Source organism: Mus pahari, chromosome 7 (assembly GCF_900095145.1).
Source record: "Mus pahari chromosome 7, PAHARI_EIJ_v1.1, whole genome shotgun sequence".
NCBI lineage: Eukaryota > Metazoa > Chordata > Mammalia > Rodentia > Muridae > Mus > Mus pahari.
The window spans coordinates 7,753,115-7,773,974 of NC_034596.1; the positions used below are offsets into that span (position 1 = coordinate 7,753,115).

Here is a 20,860-nt window from a genome sequence, read left to right on the forward strand (position 1 = left end):
ATTAAGGATGGTGACACACAGGATCTAAGTAAAGAGAATCTCTTATGAGCATCACCTGTCAAAAGCTGATGGCCAATGAGCTGAGACAGGAAATGGGAGGTGTGACACTGGCAGGAAGAAAGAGGATTCTGGGAAATAGTGAGAGAATAAAAAGAGATACAGGGAGAGCTGCTGGGATCAATTTGAGCAAGAAATTGAGCTGGGGGAACCGCTGAAGGAAGACGCTAAGGAAGAAGCAAGTCAGGGCTGAAGGAGATGTAACTAACCGTGTGGAACACAGTTTGAATGGGTTAAATCAGTAATTCGCTTGCTGCACGCTCCAACACTTGCTGCTTCTGAGCTGCCTGGGCGCAAAAGCAAAAAGCAGACCATCCACAGCTTTCAGTGTCTCTGCGAGCAGACGCAGCTCCTCAGCAGAGATCCGTGCTTTTCCACAGCCTTTAAGCGTTTGTGACTCACCACAGCCTCCCGAGAACAGCCCCACAGCAGTTGGGGCTCCAGAGTTTTGTGGTCTGAATGTGAAGTGTTCCCCGTAGGCTCATGTGTTTGAACGCTCGGTCCCCAGCTGGTGGCGCCATTTTAGAAGTTTGTGGAACCTTTAGGAGGTGGAGCCTTGCTGGAAGCAGTGGGCCCCTGAATGCAAGACTTACTAATTACAGTTATCTGTGCGTGTACAAGTCGGAGGCCAGCGAAGCCGTTCTTTCTCACATGTGGGACCTGGGGATCTAAGTCCGATTGTTAAGCATGGGGCAGGGGCCTTTACCCACTGAGCCATCTTGCTGACCCAGGGCCTTAAGGTTTTAGAGTCGAGGGCCGCACTACACAGTCTGCCGGCTGCCTCCTGACCGCTGACACAGCATGCTAGCCACCTCGTGTTCCACCCTCCATGTCTTCCCCACAATGATGGATTACATCATCTCTAACTGGAAGCCAAAACAAACCCTTCCTCTAGTAAGTTGCTTCTTGTCAGTTAATGGGTCCCAAGACCGTGAAAAGAAGTAAGTGATACCGAAGCTTTTCCGGCTGTGCCCCACCCTGGGAGTCGGGCCATTTTTTTTTTTTTTTTTAAAGCAGTGGAGAAATGCCACAGAGTCCTTGAGGACAGAGGGCTATCCAGCTTTCAGACAGGTTTCTTCTAAGCCAGTTGTTCTCAACCGACCTAATGCTGCGACCCTTTACTGCAGATCCTTGTGTTGTGGGGACTCCCCCTCCCTAACCGCATTTTCCTTGCTACTTCAGAACTGTTTTTGCTACTGTTTGTTATAAATCATAAATATTTGATATGGACCCCAAAGGGGTCGTGGCGACCCACAGGTTGAGAACCACTATCCTAAGCAAAGCTCACTCATGTCATGTCTGCTCCTCCTTGGGGACAGGAGGTGCTCGATGACTGGAGTCATATGCAAAGCTTAGCACGTAGTCCATCCTGGGCAAGAGGCTAGCTGGCTTCCAAGAGTCTTTCAGCGGCGCCTTCAAAGCTGCTCCTCCCTGTCTGCTCTCTGAGCATCTCTCTTCCCCTCTCATATGTCCTCCTCATACTCTTTTAGGATTATCTTCTTAGTCATGCGGGGAAGGCCAATTTAATCTGTGTATTAGGGTTAGATTTGCTGGCAAGTGATAAAAAAAATCCTGAATAAACATTTTAAACAACAAAAAAAGCATGCCTGCCGACATGTGCAAGTGTGGGTGGGCAGACCAGAGTTAGAACTATGTTCCGTGGGGGCCAGGGGCCCAGGCTGCTTCTCACTTGTTCTACCATACATGGCCTCTGATCTGAGGTCACTTCATAGCCAAAGATGGCTATCCCGTATACAGACATTATATCTGCATTCTAGCTAGGAGGGAAAATGAAAGGGAAAGAGGGATGTATGTCTCTGATCATTTACCACTGGCAATGGCAAACTCCAAAGAACATGGCTGAACACTGCTGTAAAAGATGCTGGAAGATCATCTTTACTTGCTGTAGCTATGAACGCATCTTAAATTTAGGGGATTTAAAAAAAAAAGTATCTATTGTTACTGTGTGAGGGGAGGATGTGTGGTCACAGGACAGCTCTGTAAGTTGATTCTCCCATTCCACCTTTGGGTGGGTTCCAGGGATCTGAGTGTGGTTTATCAAGCTTGTACAAGAGCGCACTGTTCCGGCTAAGGCACCTCAATGGCCCAGTTTAGGGAACTGTCTGAGAAAGGGATGGAGACCAGCCTGAGAGGCGACCAGAGATGTCGTCCTAGCCAGGTAGCAACAAAAAGCTTCAGCAAGATGCTTGATGATGGGAATGACGAGGAAACTCAAACCACAGCTCCCGTAACTTGACCTGAGTCCAACCGAAAGGACATAGAAGGTCCATCCATATCAAGGCCTAGGAAAGAATGTCAAAGAATGGTCAGGCTGCATTGACTGACGAGATTATTCAGTGGGAAAGTTGATTGCTACAAGCCTGATAACTTGAGATAACATGGCTGAAGGACAGAACTGACTCTTGAACGTTGCCTTCCAATCTGCACACGTGCACTATAGCACAGGTGTCTCGGTCTCCATAAATATTCAAAAGAAGGACTGCCAGTTTTCCTGACTGCCACTGGGACTGTGCACGGTTATGGGCCTTTTGGGGACCATTTTGTTTAGATAAATTGCTTAGAATGATTTATAAGAAATTTGAAGATAACTTGTATTATAATCCAGGGATTGAATTTCTAGAGTCGCCCTCACATACACACTTGAGGGAACAGACATGAGGATTCTTTTCAGAGCATAGTGATCAAATACTTGCCTGGCATATTCTGTCCTCAGTATTGTGGGAAAAGAAAGGAACAAATAACAACAATAAAAAAATAACAAGGACAAAGAGCTGACAGGGGTAGTATATAACATCTTAAGACCAAGAACACAGCAACAGCCAGAAACAACAGACTGGCCATGGATACACTGTGGCAGTTTTCTTTTGCAACAATGAGGCAGATTGTAATACAGCAATTAAGGTACATGAATCAGGGCTACAAGTGTCAACATGAGTTAACTCTTAAAACAGAACACAAATTGGGAGAACCCAGTTGTGTCTGGGTATTAGTCAGGGGCCTCCAGAGAAGCAGAACTAACAGGATATATGTATAAACAAGGACATTTATTATGGGAATTGGCTCTTGAGATGGTCTAGGCAGAGAAGGCCCACAGTCTCTTCTTGCCTACATGCTACAGACAAACGATTAAGATGTTGTTACAATTCACTTGGAGTTCAAGAGCCAGACGTTCCAATGACCAAGGATGGGGCAGAATGCATGTCTAGTTCCAGGAGAGTGTGAGAACGAGAGAGAGCGAGAGAGAGAGCGAGCGAGAGCGAGAGAGCTTGTCTCTTCTCGGTACCTCTGGATATTCAGTGTCACCAGACAGAGTGATGTCCACCCGTATTGGAGGGAGTGACCTGTCTTTCCCGTCTTCTGATTCAGATGCTTGGTTAGCGCTTCAGGGCGCACCTTCACAAACACACCTGCAAATAATACTTTATTTGCTCTCTTAGTACCTTTAACCCAGTGGAGTTGACACATGCAATTAACTACCATAATTTATAGTATTTCATTTCATAAATGAAAAATAAAATAAATTAAAAATAGAAAGGGTTGAGCATGAGGGCCCAGTGGGTAGAGGCTAGTGGCTCCAACGTAAGTCCTGACAAACTGTTCTCCAGGCTTGAGGGAGGTTTATTGGTTGAGGCTAAAAGCAACCCAAAGGCTCCACTGGCCTAGTGTGAAGCCCTGGCTGTGCTGTCCCACACTGCATGTCCCACCTGAGGTGGGGCATCTGTGCACCCAGCATATCGGAAGCAGAGGATGATGGGGAGTTCAAGGTCATTAGCTACATAGTATAGGCTAGCCTGGGGTACATGGGTCACAAAAAAGAAAAAAAAAAAGCACATTGTAATCCCAGCACTTGACAGGCCAATCAGGGGGATTGCTGAGAGTTTAAGACAGCCTGGCCTACAAAGAAAAACCCTACCATACCCCGAGAAAAACGAAACCAGTAATATAAATAGATATTTTCATAAAAGCTCTCTTCCGTGGTTCCTATTACCGCTTTCTCCCCCAGGTCTTCTTTAATATATACTTTTTGTTTGCTTATTTGCTTGTTTTGGATTTTGGCTTTTAAAGAAAGGGTCTCACTATGTAGCTCCAACTATTTGGGAACTCACTATGTAGACCAGGCTAGCCAGGGACTTATAGAGATCTACCCATCTCTGCCTCCCAAGTGCTGGGACTAAAGGCATGTGACATTTTGCCTGGTTATTAAAAACATTTTAATAAAACATTATGAACATTAATAAATATATGTACATATATCACTCAATGTAGTATATATGTTAGACATTTTTCATCTGAGATCCATATTTCATCTCAAAATAAGTTTTTTTGGGGCTTTTCTTCTTTTTTAATTTATTTTTATCTTATGTCCATTGGTGTTTTGCCTGCATGTATGTGTAAGGGTGTCAGATATTGGAGTTACAGACAGTTGTGAGCTGCCATGTGGGTGCTGGGAATTGAACCTGGGTCCTCTGGAAGAACAGTTAGTATTCTTAACCAGGGAGCCATCTCTCTAGCCCCCGTTTTTTAGGTTTTTGAAGACAGGGTTTTCTGTAGCTCTAGCTGACCAGGAACTAGCTCTGTAGACCAGATTGGCCTCAAACTTAGAGATTTGCCTGTCTCTCCGCCTCTCAAGAGCTGGGATTAAAGGTGTGCACCCCAACAGTCTACTCAAAGTAGGTTTTGAAAAAGCTTTCCATGTTAGGAGTTTACTATCTTCATTTCGGAAATACTACATGGAATTCAAATGCAGGACCACTCATAGGTCCTCTGGTTCTCCTTCAGGGACAGGCGTTAGGCGTGCCTGTTAGGAGAGAGACTTGGGGGACAAATGGCCTGGAGAAGTCTTCCTGGGTGAAAGGGTTGATGCATTTTCAGCCTGACAGATACCGTCAACCTCTGCAGAGACAGTCTGCTCCACTTCAGATGTCAGTTGCATGCAGCCCTGCAGTCAGATGCTAAACTCTCTACCTACTCTCCATCAGCTTAGATGTAAGGGGTGTTGGAACAAAGGTGCTCTCTCTCTCTCTCTCTCTCTCTCTCTCTCTCTCTCTCTCTCTCTCTCTTCAAATTAGTATTATATTTTTATTTTATGTAAATTGGTACTTCGCTTACATGTATGTCCGTGTGAGGACGTTGTATCCCCTGGAACTGGAGTTACAGACAGCTGTAAGCCGCCATAGGGGTGCTGTGTGCTCTGGAAGAATAGTCAGTGCTCTTAATCCCTGAGCCATCTCTCCAACCTCTTGCATATTGAGGGCAGGGAGGAATCACAAGCCATGTAGGGTGCCTGGGCTCTAGATCAGCAGGACCATAGCCCCCTTTCTTTATGTGCCTTTCTTGGGGTCTTCCTATAGGAGTCCTCTTCCTTGTCTGCCCCTATAGTGTTTCATTGATCTGGGCTAAACTTACGCAGTCGGAAGGAAAGATCAAGCTGGCCATGTCTAAAACAAGAAATGCCCCCATCAGTCCCTTCCTGTTCCCGCTCCCCCCACCCCCATTTTGAGAGGACAGGAAGGTAAAATACCAAAGTGTCCTATTTTTCCTCCATATATCAGGCTGGAAGGACTGAAGAGCTGAGTCCAGGTCCTGAAGCCACTGTGTTAGGAGGCACCTGCTTTATAGGTCCTAAACCTTCCTGAGCCTTGCAATTGGGTCCTCCTTATCAAGACCCTCAAGGATCTAGGCAAGAACGGGGCGGGATCTGTATGTAGCCCATAGTTAGACCTAGGGTAGCTGAGATGCCAACAGGAGAGTTTCCTGAGGACAAAAGTGTTCAAACACAAGCAGGTGCTTGTTGTTGAGCTAGTGCTGGCGGCATGGTGTCAGGGTGGCATGTGTAAAGGAGGCTGTTGAATTCCCAGAAGGCTGGCTCCATAGTGTAGAGTCTATACTGGAGACTTCCTGAGAGGCCGAGCCTGCCATCTAGCTTCTCAGTCCAGGCCAACGGATGTGGGACAGAGGAACAAGGATGGATGCCATCTATGGCCCCTGCCTTGCAGGTGCAAAGGTCCTTTGGCACCATCTACAGATTGAGGGCAAGACAGGGCTGGTTCTTCCCCTTGCTCTCACTGCTCTTTGCCACGCCTGCAGGCTCTCTGTGATCCTTTTTGGACTGACAAGTCTGAAGGGTGTTGGAAACCACGAGGTCCAGGCCCTATAGAGAATCATTAAGGAACAGGAACTCAACCGGAGCTCCTCAGATGGTTATGCCTGAGGTCACCTGGAAACAAAGAGGCCATTTATTTTTTTCCTTTGGTCTTGGACAAGGAAGAGAGAGGGCTTTGTCTCTTATAGAAAGACAGCAAAATAATAATAATAATAATAATAATAATAATAATAATAATAATAATAAAACAATAACAAAGCCAGCTCTTCCAGACAGTGCTCACGTCTTTAAAGATCTGGAGTTCCCAGCAATTTGTAGGTAAGGACCAGTGCTCCAAGACCCCAGGGGTCCTCTATCCTCAGCCCGTGGGGAGGTGGAAACCATACATCTATCCCTCGGTTTATATATAGCCTCATCGCTGTGGGGCTCCGAGGTTGCCCCCAAATCTTGGTCACCTGGAGGACCCCTGGGTGTCCTCGCCCAGAGGGCGCTGCAGCCTCGCACTTAGAGAACTAACAATCGCCCTTCTCCGGGGCAGTACCGCCGGACTCGGAACCAGGACATAGCTGCGAGTGCACCTGGGTCTCCATCAGCCACGCATCAAGGAAGGTGCGACGCGGGAATTACAGATTGCCGGCACTCATCAGTGCTCAGGGGTGGAAGGTGGGGCTCAGACCCGCAGGAGCTGAAGAGTGGGGTGGGCTTCGATCCTAGGAGGCGTGGAAGGGGGTGTGGCTGGAGCCGGGGGGTGGGGCTCTCCAAGGGGCGGGGCAACCCAGGGGGCGGGGCCCGAGGGGGTGGAGAGTGGGACTACCCAGGCCCGCGGAGCTGGGGGTGGGTGGCTAGTTTTGCAACTGGAGAGCCTTTGGGTTTATTATAAGGCGGAGCTCGGCGGGAGAGGTGCGGGCCAGAGGAGACAGAGCCTGGCGCAGAGGAAGGGACCTGGCAGTCGGGAACTGACTCCAGCCGGCGAAACCTACAGCCCTCGCTCGGGACAACAGCGCGTTGGGCAGGAGCCCGGGACAGCAAAGCGCAGAGCAATCAGCAGAGCGGGCCCCGAGCTCCGTGCAACCGGCAACTCGGACCCACGTAGCCCGCCGAGCTCCCGCCGCCGGTCTGGGCAGCATGAGACGTGCGGCGCTCTGGCTCTGGCTCTGCGCGCTGGCGCTGCGCCTGCAGCCTGCCCTCCCGGTGAGTGTGGCCCGAGGCAGGGCTGGAAGGAGGCGGGAAGCCGGGACTCGCCACTCGCCGATGCCATGCAGGCGGCAGCACGTGGAGGGGGAGGGGAGCGGGGACTTCTTCCCGCGCTGCCTGGCGGATCCAGGGATGGTGAGCCCTTAAATGAGGACTCCTGTCCCAATTCCTCTACGGTCCGTGGATGCCACGAGGCTCCCCCAGCTCGTGGTCCGGGCGTCCCGCAGAGTGGAACCTCCATTGGTTCCCCGCTCTCAATTAAGTAAAACGACTCCACATGGGTCTGAGTCCGCCGGCCTTAGGCGCCGCTTGGAGTTGCTCTCTCCGGTTGCTGTCTTGCTGGCCATCTCAGCGGCCCGGCCTCCGCCAGTGTCCCGGAGGGATGCAGTGGCCTTGGCCACAACGCCTTTTCCATAGACCCTAATTCAAACCAGACTGCAGGCTGCACCTCCAGCGCCGCGGAGCCCCGGCGCTTGGCCTTTTGCATCGGGGCAAGTTTGGGCACAGCGGAGCCGGCGCGGGAACGGATGGGAGCTGACGTTCGGGGTGGCGGGAGGGACGGGATTAAGGCTGTTCGTGGGACACAAGAGGGTGGCTCAGGGACCTTAGGTTTTTCTCTGGCTGCCCCAGGTGAGCCGGGCCGAGCTGGCAGCGGGAGGTTCCGGGAAGTTGGCTTCAGAACGCTGAAGACCCTAAGAACCCAACTTTGGGGTCGCTGAAGTTGTGCTGCCCCCCGGAGGGCCTCCTTAGCATGGCCCGCGCGGGGGACCCTCCCCGCGAGTGGACCCCGGTACGGCTCTTCCCCTCCCCCGACTCGGCTTTGTGCTGAAGCCGCGCGTAGGGAAGGCGGGTCCCTTGGCCCGCCCAGTAGGGCCGCGGGGAAAGAGGGACGAACGTGGAGCTGGCGACTGGTGGGGGGAGGCTTCTGGGTAGGATGCAGCCATCCACCTTTGGCGGGGGTCGGTCTCTCTAATCAGCGACTGGGCCGACAAAGAGCTTGGTCGAGGGTACCCCAGAAAGTGCTCTCCGCCCCAGCCGCCGTCCACTAGCCCGCCTTCCCCAACGGGGGCGCTTTGTTCTCGGCCCCTGTAACCCTTCCCTGGGAACCGCCCCGCAGCGCTGGTCCTTGACGTGGGCCGGGTCCTGGGTCGCCGCCAGGTGTCTGCGCTGCCCTCCGGGTGTCCACGCCCCTAGCCCCCGCACCCGCTGTGGAGTCCCGGGGGTCCTTTCCACTGGCGGCTTTGCCCAACCCCTGGGAGGCAGAGGCGAGGTGCGGAGCCTCAGGCTTTATCCCTTCCGGAAGTGGCAGTCTCCCACCGCCACATCTGGTCTGCTTAACTTAGTCCTAGCAAAGGCAGACACGTGCACAGGGAAGGAGAGTTGAGCGCTGGTAGATACCAAGGTCGTGTACAAATAAAGTGGCACCGGGACACGTCCCCAGTCATTGTTAATGGCATTGCCTTCGTTCCTTCCCAGGTGGCTTGTGCTCTCCATCACTCTGGAGCCCAAGAGAGGGCCTCCATACTTGTATTGCCCATGAGTTGGGGTTGTGTGGGGGCGCCAAATCAGGGTTCTCTGGGAGGGCTATGAATTCCGAACTGAGTCTCCGGTGCACTCCTGGCTTTAAGGTTCAAGAAACTGTTCTTGAGGGTTGTGGTTTTTGTGGGACTCAGATTATGCCTGGAATCATAGTTACCACTGTGGAGAAGAAAGTGGAGCCACTTGGCATGCCTCCCTGGCCCGCCTGGCATTACCTCCGGCTCTGTTCTCTAGGCCCGACACGAGGCCTCACTGGGGCAGTACAGAAGCAGTACTGAATTTCTTTCCAGCCAGGATCTGGAGAGGTGGTGATCTCTTTCCTGGTGTCTTTAGAGAGGCAGATATTCCTGTGACCCAGGCCCCTCAAGCACCCATTAATAATACTGAGTAGACAGCTGGAGGTGGGGATTCTTTATAGACTGTGTTTGCAGGGAATTACCTGGTGCTGGCCTGGGAGGTTAAACCCTCTAGGGAAACAAGGTCTAGGAAGTAGAATTATCTCAGTGGAAGGCTTCCTGGAGGAAGAAGATGAGCTGAGCCCCCAGGTCACTGTCTGGGCTTTAGGATCAGACTCCCCGCGTGAAGGCAAGAGTGTTCGGTTTGCCTCTTTTTTTTTTTTTTTTTTTTTTTTTTTTTTTTAAAGTTTGGTTTATTTTCTAACAGAAAAAAAAACACATTTGTTTAAAAGTGGGTGCATAAGAGTGAGGACACATTCAGAGCTTTCCCTTTTCCAAAAAAAAAAAAAAAATGAAGGCAGCTGGGATTTACGTAAAATGGGAGCACATACCCACAATTTGCCAGAGAACTGGTCCCTGACTCAGGGCCCCCTAAGCTCCTGTGGGAAGCAGGTCAGACAACCCTGGGGACCAGAGAGATAGGGAGTGCTGTTGGGTGCCTGCCTTTGAATGGGGAGGGGAGGCTGCTGGGACAGGAGGCTGCTAGCAACTACTCCCCAGAGACTGAAGCAGGTTTGTCCCTCAGTGTGAGTATCCTGTGGTCTTCTGTTTCTCCTATATAGAATAGGAGAAATGGCTATTTCCTCTGGAATAGTGACTTGCTATTTGTTCCCTTTCTTTCTCTCCCTTACTGTAACCATTTGGACTAGTAGAGACACTTCCCCTGAGGTCTGGCAGAATGGGAGGGAGTGGGGGAGGCCTGGGCTCGCATGATGTCACTGCTGGCTTCAGCTCTCCAGGGAGGGTGGAGCTGGTTGTAACCTACCTGTGGCTCTTGATGGGCCCCAATAAAACCTCATTAACACACACTGGTGGGGAGAAGGGACTGGAAAGAATGATGGGAAAGATTGAGGTTTTTCCCTTTTTTTTTTTTTCAGTACTTTCTAAATCTCCCCTCCCACTTGCTGCAGCAAAATTTTGGATTCCTGAAGTCCTTTGAGAATGTATCATGGTAGCCAGACTTTTTTTTCAGTGAGTTCAAAATTGCCTCCTTATAAAGTATCCTTGGTTGGTTTTGTTTTGTTTTGAGACAAGGTTTCTCTGTGTAGCCCTGGCTGCCCTGGAACTCAATATGTAGACCAGGCTGTCCTCAAACTCAAAGAGATCCACCTACTTCTAACTTTCAGTGCTGGGCCTAAAGGTGTAGGCCACCAAAAGCGCCCTACTTTTACAAAGTAGTCTTACTTTGAGCAGGATTCTGAAACCCTTATTTCCTTTCTGCTATCTTCAACAATACGCTGGTAGGTGTATTTATTCCCTCCTGATGCCGGGTCCTCCTCAGATGGCGCCAGGTCAAGTAGTCTCCTGGTTTTTGGTGGCTCTGTGTCCCAGCACCTGGCGGTTTGAATTCTGAGCCTTCTCTTTTCCTTCTCAGTCTTTGGTAGCCAGAGTGACACCACTGTGCCCGAGCATGGCGGCTTTTCTGTTTAATTCTAGTTTATTTTCTTTATCAGACTGAAAAACAAATCAGGTTGGTTATACTTCTTATAAACACAAAGGTCTCACCTTTGAGTAACTCTCGGGCTGTGTGGGTTTGATGTCCCTTGGGAATCTCTGTTGAGGCCGCTGCAGTGTGCATGTGTGTGTGTAGAATGGACAAAAACGTGCTGCCAACCCCACTGTCCTGTTCCTAGAATGAGGAAGCACTGGCCCCGGTGAAGAGCCTAGAGAACTCCCTTGGTGTGAGATGTACACATGAACTTGAGTTCCAGCTCGGCAGTCTCTTCTCTTTGGTGACTTTATCAGCTCCAGCTGCTCTGGACTAACAAACAAGGCTAGCTCGCTCTCAGTATTGAAAATCGAAGGTCCTTGGTTCTGTTTGAGACTGATCTTCACTCAATAGCCTATCCTATCCTTGAACTCTTAGCAATTCTCCTGTCTCAACTTCCAAAGTGCTGACATTACAGACTCCATATGTAACTGAACTCTTGACTATGAACAATTCTTGGGTTTGGTCCTTTCTCCATCTCTTCAGTGTATGTTTTAGTTCATGTTCTACGTAATCTGTCGCCCATACTTAGAAACGACAGGTTAGACACAGCATTGGATGGAGCAGAGCCTCACACTGAAGCTCAGCTCTGCCACTGATTTACTGTGTCATCTCAAGTGACTCACTTCCAACTCCTCTGTCCCCATCTGTAGAGCCGACATCACCATACCTGTTCTTTCTGCCCACATTCTGTCATTTGCATATTCATTTCATAAGCGGTGGTGCAAAAGTGCTTTGTAATGGAAGTACTGGGGGAACGTTAGCTGTTGATGATGGTTAGGGTTAACTTTTTATCGAGTGCCTGTTGTGTGGGGGGGTGGGGGGAGGGCAGGGGAAGAGGCTTGGTGCTTTATTCTTACAGTCCTACTTAGCTTTTCTTCCTAAGCCTTTATGGTATGTATCATTGCCTGATTGCTTGAGTGTGTGTGCACAGGCACGCCTGTGCATGCTTGCAAGTATGCTTGTGCGTGCTCTCGTGCTCACATGTTTATGTCTATGTATGGTGTGAATACACTGTAGAGTTGTCGGATATCTACCGCTGCCACGAAGGCGGGCACACAGGGGCTGGCTGAATCCTGTGAGGCCCTGCCTGGAGTTTGCAGATCTTCCTTGGACACTCCTGCTTGTGAGCATTTTATATGGAGTGACTGTTTAGCTGGGCTGTGGCCTACATTGTGCCTTTGGGTAAACCCTGAGTATTGGGCAACACCCTGGGCTGAGTGTGCCCGATGGTTGCTTGGGTACAGGTAAGAGCTCTTCATAGAAAGCTAAGCTCAGTCGACAGCAGTGGGGGCTTGGCAGTGGGCACCTAGGCTACATAAACCTCACATGCTACTAGTATTAACTGAGTGCTAAGGAACCTGTCTTGGGTGGTGCCTGTTTGCCCTCCCGTGCAGTTTATCTTGAACTTGGGGAACACACTTACAGATTGAGCAGAGCTTTTGTAAGCCCTGAGAGGTGGGTTTCGTGGCCACAAGTGGGTACAAGGGTCCAAGACTCCTGGCTTCTAGGTTGCATTCTCCTGTGGTTCTTTCCAATGCAAGGGAATGCTAGGGGAACATTTTGGACATTAGATCAGTTCTAGTCCCAAAGCACACAGAACATACTGTTTCCTAATGGCCTTTTTTTTTTTTCCTCAATCTGGTTTTGAAGTGTTGGGTTTGAAAATTTCCTCCTTGAGAGCCTGCCCTAGTGTGTGCAGACGGAAGATAGTGGAACAGGAAGTCTGTAGAAAGTATTTTCCTTTCCAGGACCTTGTGCCCCGGAGCAGAGTCAGCATGGAGTCATATTGCTATTGGCTATTCCAGAAGAGACTAGGTTTTAGGTGAGAATGAACCTTTTGGAACCTTCTAGAACCTTCTGTCGGGAATGACAGGAATGCCCTGACGAGGATCCGAAGTGCATGGCCATTTGTTTGTCTTTTCCATAAGCAGGTAGCTTCAGGTACAGACTATAAGACTAGGTTCTTGGAGTGAGACCCTGAACTTGGTGCCATTTCAGCTCCAGATGGACACTGGAGGTCCCTACACAGCAGGCTCTGGGATGGCTAGCTTTGCCTGTATAGGATGCTGTCGCCTGCTCTACAAGAGCTTCCCAGGTTACTAACCTTTGTCGATGCTGGGGTTGCCTTGCCAGGGTTGGGTATTGGAGGAGGGACATCTTGCCACCTGGCATATGCTGTGTGTTTGGAGAGCCTGGAGGTCTGGTGAAGCCCGCAAGTGGAGGCAAGTTTAGCAGGACTTGGGGAGAGCTCAGTAGGAAATCTCTGGGCTAGTGACGGGCAGGTGAGGTGGGCTAGTGACAGGCAGGTGTGGTGGTGGTGGTGAGGTGGCAGTCTAGATCTCCTTTTAGAGATTTGCCTAGGGATGGTTCCTGCTGACTCTGGAACTCAGAGGCCTCCAGAGGTGTCTCTTCTGAGAGCCTCTCAAGGGTCTCCCATCTCCTGCTGTTTATGGCTTTGTGGGCTGCCTAATTACATAGAGAGGATATGTTCCTCTGGCCTCCAGCCCTGGGAAAAGCTCTGCCCAATGACTCACCTGAGGCCTGCAGCCGCGCGTGCACTCAGGCATGCTCAGGGGCTTCCATCCGGCTGGCTTCAGCCTTCCTAGCCCTGGGGTTCTCGCCCAGGCTTCCCTTTGGGTTCTGCGGCAGTGGTAGCATCTGGGAAACCTGGTCACCTCTTCTTTGCAGCTCCCTCCCTTTCTCAGTGTCTTCCCCCTTTTTAACTACTGGTCTGATGGCTCTTTTTATCCTGGCCTTAGACTCATGCTGAAATTCTTCTTTCTTTTGTCCCAGCTTTGTCTCTGACTTCTTGTGATCCTCTGGGCCTGTGAAATCCACTCAGGGGCCCCCATTTCTAACAGTCACATGCTGGCGGAGGAGAGACCTAGTCCTGGGATGGTGAAGCTAATCCGGCAGGGCTTCCCGAGCTTCTTTTGGTTTCTCTTTATTCCTTCTGGAGGAACTGCCTGCCCCAGGGGTCTCAGACTAGACCACTCTGGAGTTGGACGTGGGGCAGGTTTTCAGATCAGTGCCCTTGGCATTCATTGTGGGAACCAGGGTGGATGGGGCCTCTGGGCAAGGTCAGGCTGGGGGCGGAGGCCAGGTGATGTTCTCCACACCCACACCCAGGCAGCCTGGCACCCTCCCCAAGGTCCGCTCATCAGCAGGAATGAAAGCGGTGCCGGGCAGGTTGGGGCAGTGGGCAGGTGGGCGTGTTTATCGCTGTGCTCATCAGCTGAGTCACGATGCCAGGCCCCATGAGTCCTCCCTGGAGGCTCACCCAACCCACCTTGACCCACTAGCGCCCACTAGCAGGAGGTAGGGCAGGGCAGTGAGACAAGACCGGCCTGAGGGGCTGAGAGGCAAAGGGAAGTTGTTCATGACCTGTCCTGGCTGTGCCATGGGGACTTGGGGGTGTCTCAGGTAGCTCTGCTGTCCCAGGAGGAAGCTGTCTTAAGTGCCAACCTGCCTAGAGCCCCTGCTGGGGTGCAGGAAATGCACCAAGGGAGAGTGACTATCCATGGAATAGGGCCATGGAGCTAGACCAGAGACAGTGGCAGCGAAGTCAGCCCCCACCTGTGTCTTCCCAGCCAGCTGGAGAGTTTTTATCTCAGATTCTGCAAAACCATAGAATCCAGTCAGGAGCCTAGACTGTAGAGCAGGCTTCCTGCGTATGGGGAGTCCTTGGAAAGGTCCCGCGGGTCGAGAGGGCATCAGGAAGTAGAAGAGGGCCAGGCACCTCTATCTCCTGGGCATTGCCCCCACCCCCATCTCCAAGGATGGTAAGAGAACCCTTCTAGTACACTGACAGGGAGGGAAACCCTTCATGTCACCCCGTTTGGATCTGTCGTATCCAGCATACGCTGGCCTTTGGATGCCATACCAGAGGTGGCTAGAGACGTTCCTGGAAATTCACTGGTTGGGGACTTGAGTGTATCAGAGGGGCACATAGTACCATTAACTCTGGTATCCTCTGCAGCAACTCGGAGGTCCCCTGTCCTAGGAGAGTTCCAAATGGCTATGAAGGTCAGGTTTGGGATAGTGGGGCTCCAGCAGGAGTCGCTGAGACTGTTGTGGAGGTTGATGTCACTCCAGCTTCTCCCGAGGAAGCTGGGGGGCGGGGGCGGGTTGAGGGTGCAGTGCTGGGACCACACCTCTCCCAGAATGGCATGCTGGGGAGGGATGCAGCCCTTGCTTCTGACCCCTAAGCTTCGTCTGTAGGCTGCCGCCGTCTCTGGGTTCTGTCCTACCTCCCTGCCCTTGTGTGCTTCAAAGGCATGCTAAAGGGGCTCTCGGCCATTCCAAATGGGCACAGTGTTCCTTCTGTTCTCCCACCCCCAGAGGAGACAGGCCTGGATTGTAGATTCCTAGAAGAGGTCCTGAGCATGCTGTTGATGAACCTGAGGCAGGACAGGCTGGACATCCTGGCACTTGTCTTTCCATAGACGTCTGACTCAGTCTACCTTTGGGAGTCCAAGCTAACTCAGATCTTCAGGGCTTGAGTCAGGGGCTCCTCACATCTCAGCCGGCTACTTCATCTTGGCTGATCTAAACCCACATTAGGCTGGAGAGAAGCATGGTGTACAGTCTGGTCCACCCGGGCCACATACTGGCTTTATCGGATCTTGTGTAATTTAGTAGGTAACTTTTTAGCTCTAAGCCTGTCTCCTCATCTGTGAGATCGGGTCCCTCATATCCTGCCTAGAAGGGCTTTTGAAAAGATGAATGAAGTAGTGTGCAGAGTGGTCGGGGTTCTCCCCTTGACTGGAGCAAGCCTCTAGGAATGCTAAGCGTAGCCTGCTGTGTGCAGCACCCCAGGGGCTGTGCCTGAGTGGGAGGGTACAGAGTCTTGGTGTGAATGGCCCTTCTGGTCTTGCCCCAGAGTTAGTGTTGATGTCATAGAATCTACAAACATGCCTTTTGGCCTTCCCCAGAAGTCCAAGCCTTTCCTGGCAGACCAGAAATTCATCTCCACTGAGCCTCTGTATGAGGCTGGCTCCCGGCCTGAGCTGTGTGGGCTGGGCTGGCGAGTGGGAAAAGTAGACACCGGGGCACCTGGGTGGGGGCTCAGGACAGCAGTGTTTCAGTTGTAGGACACTGTGGCCTCTGCCTGGAGCTTCTGACTGAAGGTTACCCTGAGAGGAAGCAAGTTCCCTATAGACGCTACCATAGCCGGGTCAGAGTGCAAGGTGGGTGTGGGCCCCTGCCCTGACCCATTCAGCGCCAGAGGCTGCTCTCCTGGGGAGAGAGAGATCTGGACTGGACTATGATGGCGGCGGGGGTCTGGCAGAGCAAACCTGCCTGGCCTCTCCCCACTCTGATGGGTATGTGCCCTTAAACAAATGACTGTCCACTTTGCCTCCATTTCAACATCTGCAAGATAGATAGGGTGTTATGGTCTGAACATGGTTTTAAAGACTAGTTAGCTAATACAGGGAAAGTGCTCTAACCAGTACCTGGCACCTTACTCAACAAGTGACTGGAGCACCTGATTTCCTAAGGATTTCCTAGACCCGTTCCTATGCTTCAAGTGCCCCTACAGCCTTGGTCAGGCCCTTAGGGTCTCCCACCCACTGCTGGCCCCAGGACCCAGACTGCTGGACCCTGACCCCATTTTCCCTTTAAGCCACCTCTGTGTCAACTCTAGAGGTGGTGGAGTTGTTTATCTAGGCTGTGAGATGTCAGAGAAAGGACCTGGGCCACTTTGTTCCTGTGTGGGCTGGGGCCACTCCAGGAACTGAGAAACCCACCCACCTTTTCAAAAAACAGCCTCTTCTCAGAGTTGTGACACCTCAGGCTAGCCCACCATGCTGTGGGACCACTCCCAGCATGCTCTGCCTTAGGTTTGCTTCCCCGTGGTCTCAGTGCCTTTTTAAGATGCACAGGCATCTTATAGTTCAAGGGGAAAGAGGAAACGAAGTGTTTATTTCTGGTGGTGGTATTACTGTCACTTGCATTCTGACAGAGGTTAAAGAAATTTGCTCTTTGTATCTTCTAGTCCCTTCTTTATAATCTTTTCCCATCTGTTTAGCCCCTAACCAACTGCAGGGCCCCAGTTCTAGAATTAGCCCCTCCCCCATAGGAAGTCAACTTACGCTATAATGTGAATGACTAGTACCCTTTAGCCCCTCCCACGGGCATTTTAATTTTCAAAAGGGCATTTGACAACCGCAGAGACACTAAGAAGAGAGATTTGGTGATCAGAGTTAGAGCCCTGTCCCCAGCTTCCCAGCTGGAGGCCCGTCTGGTGCAGGTGTATCGAAAGCTGTAGTTTCTGCTTCAGTGAAACTTGAGGATCCTTTATTTAGCCAGTTCAGGGGCGGAATGGCCATGTGAAGTCTGTGTGTCACAGGTGTCAGGCCCCCATATCCTGCTGAGTCTAGAATCGGCTAGGGAGCAGTTTTGGGGGTAGTGGCAGACTGGGAGTTTACATGCCAGAAGCGAGCGAGAGTGGTGGGGTTCCTATACTGCTCCAGACAGGATCTATCCCCCAGGTTTACCAGCCACCTACCTCTCTTCAAGCCCCTTTGGCTCTGACCAGCAAGATGTACCCAAAAGAAACTCAGGAGACCTTTCACTTCTTTTTAGGATAGTATGGGGTCAGCATGGCGGGGGTCAGCAATGGCTTTCTGTCTCTTCCGTCATCACAGGCTACTTCCCAGAGACACCTTGATTCTGGGCATCTCCAGCAGTCACCAGGCCCACAGTGCTTTGCTGCCCTTTGCTTCAGCCACTCTATCTGGTTGTCCCTTGAAGGTGAGCCAGAGAACATGTGATAGACAAAGCCGTGGGCTGGGCCCTGGGAACCTTCTTGCTATCATCATCCTGTCAAATTCCTATGGTATAGTAGCCCAAATAAGGTTTGTGCCAAAAAAAACAGTCCAAAACATAAGCTATCTTTTCACTCTATCGGGTCTTCTCATTTTCCCATGGTACATCCAGCTGGTCAGGCCCAAAGGATTCGAAGAGAGGTGACTGGCAAGTCTGGGGGAATAGGTCCTATCTGGTTCCCTCCAGGAGCAGTGCCTAGTGAGAGGCTGGGCCTGGGCCAGGGCCAGGTGCCCTTGCTCCACATTGCCTGCAGTCCCGCCCTGCCTGTCCTGGCTGGGTTCTGGCAGGTGGGGGCTGCAGAGGAACTGGTCTTCCAGCTCCACGCCCAGCTCTCAGCTGAGCCTGCTCAGAGACTAGTCCTGGCATGTGGGTTGCAGGGCAGGTGCCAGCCCCACCAGGAGGTATGGGCATCTGGGTACTCATGGGACCCTGACCTGTAGTGGGTATAGAGATGGGAAGAGTGGTGCAGGTAAATGTGCTGGTGCTGGCTGACTTGACTCTGGCATTGGCCTTGGTTTGCCATCTGGTGTTAAACTAACAGGGAATGCTGACAAGACAAAAATGAAAAAAAAAAAAAAACCAGTTATTAAAACCAAGAAAGGATACTGCTTTTCCACTCAGCTCATTCCCAAGAATCCCCAAGACATACAGGAAATGTGGAACAGCAGTGGGAATCACTGAGGTGGGGGATGTGGGTGGGCTGTGTGCTCCCAGGGGATTTTGGGAAATTCCCCTCAGTTGAAGTTCTCAGTTGAAGGTCTGGGCCTTGGAGGTGTTTTGGGGTCCTGTGCTCCCCAGCTAGGCAGCTAACAGACCTCTTTACCTGCCTTGTCCTCGCCTTGGCCCCACCCTGGGTTGGGCCTCTCGTTCACTCCCTACTGGGTCACCAGTCACTTCAGTGCAGGTCCCAGCTTGATTCTTGGTGGAGAGAGAGAAAGTTGATAAATCATGGTGCCTGTCAGCCGGAAATTTGGGTGTTGCCTGAAGGCACCAATGGGGGCCCTCCCTTCTGGAGGTGGCTTTAAGAAAGGGTTTCTGGGTCTTGAGGCCTCCTTACAGTTTCTTAGGTCCATGGGAGAGAAGTGAGAAGTTGGGGTCACCCCAGCAAGTAGGGGGTCACCTCTCAGCATGCACTCAGGCTGACCTTTGGGTGCTCTAAAAGAACGCAGAGTTATCCACTCAGAGCACTTCATCCCCGCGCCAGCACAGTGGGTACAGAGACGAGCAGGGAGCTGCCCAGGCTCCCAGTGTAGGACTAGTTGAGCTAGAGAGACGAGCAGGGAGCTGCCCAGACTCCCAGTGTAGGACTAGTTGAGCTAGAGAGACGAGCAGGGAGCTGCCCAGGCTCCCAGTGTAGGACTAGTTGAGCTAGATCTGGTACCTCCCAGAGAGCCTCACTGGGGAAGCTTCGGGAAAATTCACCCAGCATTTCAGCCAGGACCGAAGGAAAAGGTGATTGTGGGAAAGAGAGCTGTAGGACACAGGATACAAGCTGAGAGCTACCGGATAGGAGGAGGTTTTAGTCACACTCTCCTGTCCGCCCTACCCTCCAGGAGACATTGCACCTTGTAGAACAGCTGCCCCCGGAGGTCCACCTTTGGGGTCCCCTGGGGTAGCTCAGTAGTGTCAGCATCCTCTCTCATTGACATCAGTCAGGCTACACAGCGGGGCAGCTAGTGTGAAGGCGCCAGACTGGCAAAACTAGGTTGTCCCTGGTGGGCTCTGGCAGGAAGGAGGTTCTTGCTTTCCTTGGTGGCTTTGGGGGCCTTTGGAAGCTTGAATGTTCCCTCAGCTCCTTGGTGAAGCAGGCCCTCCTGGTGTTTGTCTGTGAAGAGTGAGGGCATCGGCAGTAAAGACTGATGGAGAGCCTTCCCAGGACGCTTTGCCTCTTGCGCCGGCTTACGGAGCCCTCTCGCTACTTAGCGCCTTGACTTTGAACACCGGATTCAGTCAGGGAACAGGAGTAGTGGTCTTGCCTTCCTGAGCTCCTGGTCACCACAGGAAAAAACTCCTCTCTGTGGAGCCTTTCCTCCTCGGGTGACTGCTTGTAAAGTACAGCAGCCTCTGAGGGGAGGTGTCATTTGACATTGCGATAGTTCTCGGGGTCCCTGGATACAGATGCCATGCCCACATCACATGTCCAGTTGTACAGAGGGAGGCGAGTTCTGTAGCTCAGAGTCCTCAGTACCCCAGAGTCGCGGATGTAGGGGTTGAGAGAAGACCACAGTCCTTCGATCCACAGGTCTGACCAAGACACTGGGGTAGGGGTAGATCTCTCGCATACTATGAACCTGCTTGAAACCCCCTGGGTGGTTGCTGTGGAATGGAGTCTTGGTTGGATAAAACTTGGTGTGACTATGGGGTGGGGGTGGGGGAGGGGGATATGTCCCTGTCCTTCCCAGTGTAGTATGTTGAGTGGACAGAGACCGTGTGACTGATCCGGGCTCCTGGAACAGGTGTGTGTTGGGGGGTGGGGTGGGGGGTCGTGACTAGCTGGGATCCGAACTACTTGGGAATGGCTGTGACCCAGCTCCTTTGATAACAGCAACTCTTTGTCCCTGGATATTGTGACTAATGGGACTTGTTGATTCAGTAACTCGGCTCCCACCCACAGAAGCTGGGGCTTCTATTATGGTACCAGGCAGCTGCAGACAACCCACAAGTTTGCCTCTCTTTCCCACTCCACGAAGTGAAGTTCCCAGCACTGCCCAAATTAGTGACTTGTGAGTGCTCCCCTCATACCCCAGTCCCGGAGGCTTCTCCTGGAAGCCCTGGAATGGGGTACTGGGTGTGTACATGCTGTGGTTTCTGTTAGGGTCAACACCAGGCTTGTACCTCCAAGTTTCCAGGAGATGAGTCCTGATTTTTGAAGTGAAGGAATCCATTTAATATCAAAATTCTGAGACCTTAAATTTTTTTCTTTTATTATGTGTTATTTCGTATGTACGCATATTTGTGTCTGTGTGTGTGTGTGTGTGTGTGTGTGTGTGTGTGGACACGCTTGTGGAGGTCAGAGGATACTTTAGAAAGTCAGTTCTCTCTTCCCATGTGGGTCCTGGGGAATCAAATCCAAGTTGTCAGGTTCGGAGGTGTGTACTTTATCCTGAAAATAAAAATTAGACAGCCCCTAGGGATCAGCGAAGCTTCTTCTTCTTTTTTTTTTTTTTT

At 51.5% G+C, this 20,860-nt stretch overlaps 1 protein-coding gene and 1 long non-coding RNA gene across 2 annotated transcripts in view; one reads left to right on the top strand and one right to left on the bottom strand.

Annotated features, from left to right (window-relative positions):
* Nucleotides 1–1,068: 1,068 nt before the first annotated feature.
* Nucleotides 1,069–6,853, bottom strand: LOC110324159. The gene is made up of 3 exons (XR_002380674.1): nucleotides 6,637–6,853; nucleotides 5,188–6,295; nucleotides 1,069–2,360 (listed from the first exon to the last, which is right to left on the bottom strand). It is a non-coding gene; the product is annotated as an uncharacterized LOC110324159 (long non-coding RNA).
* Nucleotides 6,854–7,008: 155 nt separating this feature from the next.
* Nucleotides 7,009–20,860, top strand: part of Sdc1 (syndecan 1) — a 21,849-nt gene continuing 7,997 nt past the window's right edge. The window contains exon 1 of the mRNA XM_021201853.2: nucleotides 7,009–7,372. Within this exon, the coding sequence (XP_021057512.1) occupies nucleotides 7,307–7,372 (66 nt within the window). The 5' untranslated portion in view covers nucleotides 7,009–7,306. The remainder of the gene's footprint in view (nucleotides 7,373–20,860) is intronic.